We start from the raw sequence: 3,820 nt of genomic DNA, 5'->3' as shown, positions 1-3,820 counted from the left end.
GTTTTCATGTTATTTAATTAAATTGTTTTATGATGATGTGTCAACAAGAAATGAAAGGTACTTTTTTGATAATATTTAAAATTGACATGACACGTTAAAAATTGTACTCGTAATGGATGATAAATAATGACGAAATAATATTTTATTAATTATATTTAATAATTTAATTAATTGATGATATAATCTTTAAAATAATATTTGTTAACAAAATTATGTTGGGGACCAAACCCAAAAAGGACAGCAAAAAGAAGCTTGAGACCTCACGGTATGAAATGGTGCACCCTCGTAACCACCACTGTATGGAACGTGTCCCCCTCCATGATTCCCAAATCTCGAATCAAATTCGAACACGCCACTTCCAATTCCGGTATTAATAGCCACAATCCTCCTCACAAAAGCTCCCATCCCTCCGGAATCATTCACCATCGAACCATGGGAAGTGAAGGTTCCGATATGATGGTTGTGACGAGAAAACCAAGGATCCTTTGCCTCCATGGATTTCGAACCAGCGGCGAAATCTTCAGAATTCAATCGAAGAAATGGCCGGAATCGGTACTTGAAAAAGTCGAGTTGTTCTTCCCCGATGCACCGTTTCCTTGTAATGGAAAATCCGAAGTCGAAGGGATTTTCGATCCGCCTTTCTACGAATGGTTCCAATTCAGCAAGGTTAGATTATCTCTGTAATTCTTTGTGTTCCGATGTACTTCTTTTTCTAAGGAATTTTAGGGGTTTTGAAGGTTTTTTTCTGCGAATTAATTGCAGGAGTTTACGGAGTATGAGAATTTCGATAAATGTCTTGAATATATTGAAGAATGTATGATTAAGTATGCACCAATCGATGGATTGCTTGGATTCTCACAGGTTCATGATGATTTGATTCTGTTTTGTTTTGTTTTTTTTTTTTTTCAGATTTAATTCGATGAATGTGAATTGAATTGAATTGAATGTTGGTGAATATTGATTTAGGGTGCAATTTTGGCAGCTGCATTGCCAGGACTGCAAGCTAAGGTATGTTGTGTCTGTCCATAACTAAACGCCATTGCTAAGTACAATTATCTATGCATAATGAATAACCATTGTTGATACATACGTTGAATTCGATAAACACAATGTGAATAAATGTTTAAAAAATTTGTCATGCAAAGAACATGGGTGTTATTTAAGGGAAGCATAAGAATAAGTAATCCTTATTGTAAACGTTTATTACTGATTACTTCACAAATGAATACAATCTTTTGGATTGTTTCAAAATAAATGTTTAATATTGTATACAACTTGAATAATGGTTTTCAAGTTTCAGAATGTTTACTATTCTTGTGTGAATATGTCCATATATATTGACATAATTAAATAAGAACTAAAAAAAGATGAAAAATCTAGAACCATGATAGATGTGAAAGTACATTGTTGTTTTAAAATATGAAACAAAAAATACATATTACAAATAATCTTATTGTCAAACAATACTGTATTTTTTCGCATTAATTATTTCACGATGTAAAGCAACACATCATTTCCGGTTCGTAAACCCCATTTGATTATTCCTATGTAAGTAATGTTCATATATATATATATATAGATAGATAGATAGATAGATAGATAGATAGATAGATAGATAGATAGAGGTGTGAATAACACTAGACAAAAAAGGATAACAAGGAAACTTATGTGAACCATCTATCGTTTTTACTTCAATGATATAGATAGTTTTATTGGAATCCGGGTTATTTAATTTTTAAATCCAACAGTTGATGCTGTTCTAAGATTCTCTTTAATTTAATCAATATCTCTCTCTCTCTCTCTCTCTCTCTCTCTCTATATATATATATATATATACATACTAGTGGTGTACCTGTACGATGCAGCACAGGTGAATCACAATTCTGAAACATTAGTTTAGCTTCGAATCATGAGTTTGTGTAGTTATTTTATAAGTCAACTAATATATAAAGTTGAAGACTAATATGGTGTATTAGTAAGATCGATTGAAAAAATAATTGCACACATGTTGAGTTTCTAAACCCATATAAAGTTGAAGGGTTGGGGTGTCTGAAACTCTTTCTGATATTGTTGCTTTAAATTTCAGTTTACTTCGAGAGAAAGAATAAATTAGAGTTTGAACTTGGGTTCAAAATAGGAAACAAACAAAGTGAAACAATTTTGGGAAGACCAAACATACATTTTTCATGTAAATATGATTTATTTAAATTTGAAACTTTGACCAAACAAATGGTATGTTTTAAGCATTTGTACATTATGCAAAAATTTCTTGCATAAATCGATAGTACTTTATACTTTGAGACTTGTAATTAGGACTTTTGATCTAAATGCTTATTAATGTAGTATAGATAAGAAGAAGAACAACAAAAGCGGCTCAATGTGGTGATCTTAAAAGTTTGTAAAGAGAAAGAAATTTTGACCCAATTAGGATTTGGTGTTGCATAAACAACTTGTACATTGTGCAAAATATTTTATAATTAAGAGATTTTTGAATTCTTGCATAAAATGATGATATTCTATGCTTTAAGACTTGTACTTAAGATATAGGTATAAATACCTTACTAATGTAGTGTGTGTGTATATATATATATATATACACACACACACTAGAAGGGTACTCGTACAATGCAACGAGATACATCTTGATTTTAATATTTTGTTTTATTAATGATTATCTTAATTATATTTTAGACTTTTTGTATTTAAAATGATGTTTATCATGTATTTGATTTTGTTTATCTGCAGTTAGTTATATGAATTCAAACATAAAGCTTTAATAAGTTGTATTTACGCACAATCAATTACTTAATTTTGATTTTTAAGTAATATGCATCAATAAACAGTATTTTATGCATAAAAATTGTTTTTGAGAGTTTTATCAAATGCTTTATTATATAGTATATATATATATATATATATATATATACTAGAAGGGTATTCGTGCAATGCAGTGAGATACATTTCGATTTTTAGTGTTTCCTTTTTTTTTGTCTTAGTCGATATTATAATACGGTTTTATGTGATTTTGAGAAATCGATATTGTTTTTATTTTTGAATAAAATATAAATATAAAAATATTATAAAAAAAAATATTGATGTTAGTATCAAATTAACTATTTAAAATTTCTCTTTTTTGTATACTTCTTTAATACATTTTTTTTTAATTTTTGGTTTAATAATATAATTTTTTTATAAAATAATAATTAAGTATTTTGTTAGAACTTAATGATTATAATAATTATATTTTAGTTTTTTATATTTAAAATGAAATGTTTATCCTCTATTTGATTATTTTTATCTGAAGTTAGTTATACGAATTCAAAAATTAAGCTTTAATAAGTTGTATTTACGTACAGTTTACTTGTAATCTTAAATTTTAAGTAATATGCATAAATAAACAGTACTTTATGCATAAAAAATGGTTTTTAAGAGTTTTTGTCAAATGCTTTATAATATAACTAGAAGGATACTCGCGTAATGCAGTGAGATATATCTTGATTTTAATGTTTCGTTCTGTTCCGTCTCTGTAGAGGTTTTAATATGGTTTTTATATGGTTTTGAGAAATGGATAATGTTTTTATTTTTGAATAAATATAAATTTAAAGATTCATAAAATTTCGAAAATAGATATATCAATATTAATATCAAATTAACTATTTAAGAGTTTTTGTTTTTTGTGTAATTTATTTAATTCATTTTTTGTATTATAATTTAATTTAGATTTGATAACGAAATAATTTATTTTTTATTTAATAAATTATTGAGTATTTTATTAGAACTCAATGATTATCCTAATTATATTTTAGATTTTTTATATTTA

The 3,820-nt window shown here is 27.0% G+C and overlaps 1 protein-coding gene across 2 annotated transcripts in view; it reads left to right on the top strand.

The window, feature by feature from the left end:
• Positions 1-223: 223 nt before the first annotated feature.
• The window catches only part of LOC112502806 (rhodanese-like domain-containing protein 6), a 4,935-nt gene continuing 1,338 nt past the window's right edge, over positions 224-3,820 (top strand). The window contains exons 1-3 of one of the 2 annotated variants that reach the window (XM_025106809.1): positions 224-666; positions 763-861; positions 967-1,008. In XM_025106809.1, coding sequence (XP_024962577.1) covers positions 268-666; positions 763-861; positions 967-1,008 — 540 coding nt within the window. In that variant the 5' untranslated portion in view covers positions 224-267. Of the gene's footprint in view, positions 667-762; positions 862-966; positions 1,331-3,820 lie in introns of those variants that run through there. The other variant, XM_025106808.1, reaches the window with a different exon arrangement.

The sequence above is a fragment of the Cynara cardunculus genome, unplaced genomic scaffold, assembly GCF_001531365.2.
Source record: "Cynara cardunculus var. scolymus isolate 2C unplaced genomic scaffold, CcrdV1 Un_Scaffold_1944, whole genome shotgun sequence".
NCBI classification, from domain to species: Eukaryota; Viridiplantae; Streptophyta; class Magnoliopsida; order Asterales; family Asteraceae; genus Cynara; species Cynara cardunculus.
This window is presented reverse-complemented; position numbering and strand designations above follow the sequence as displayed.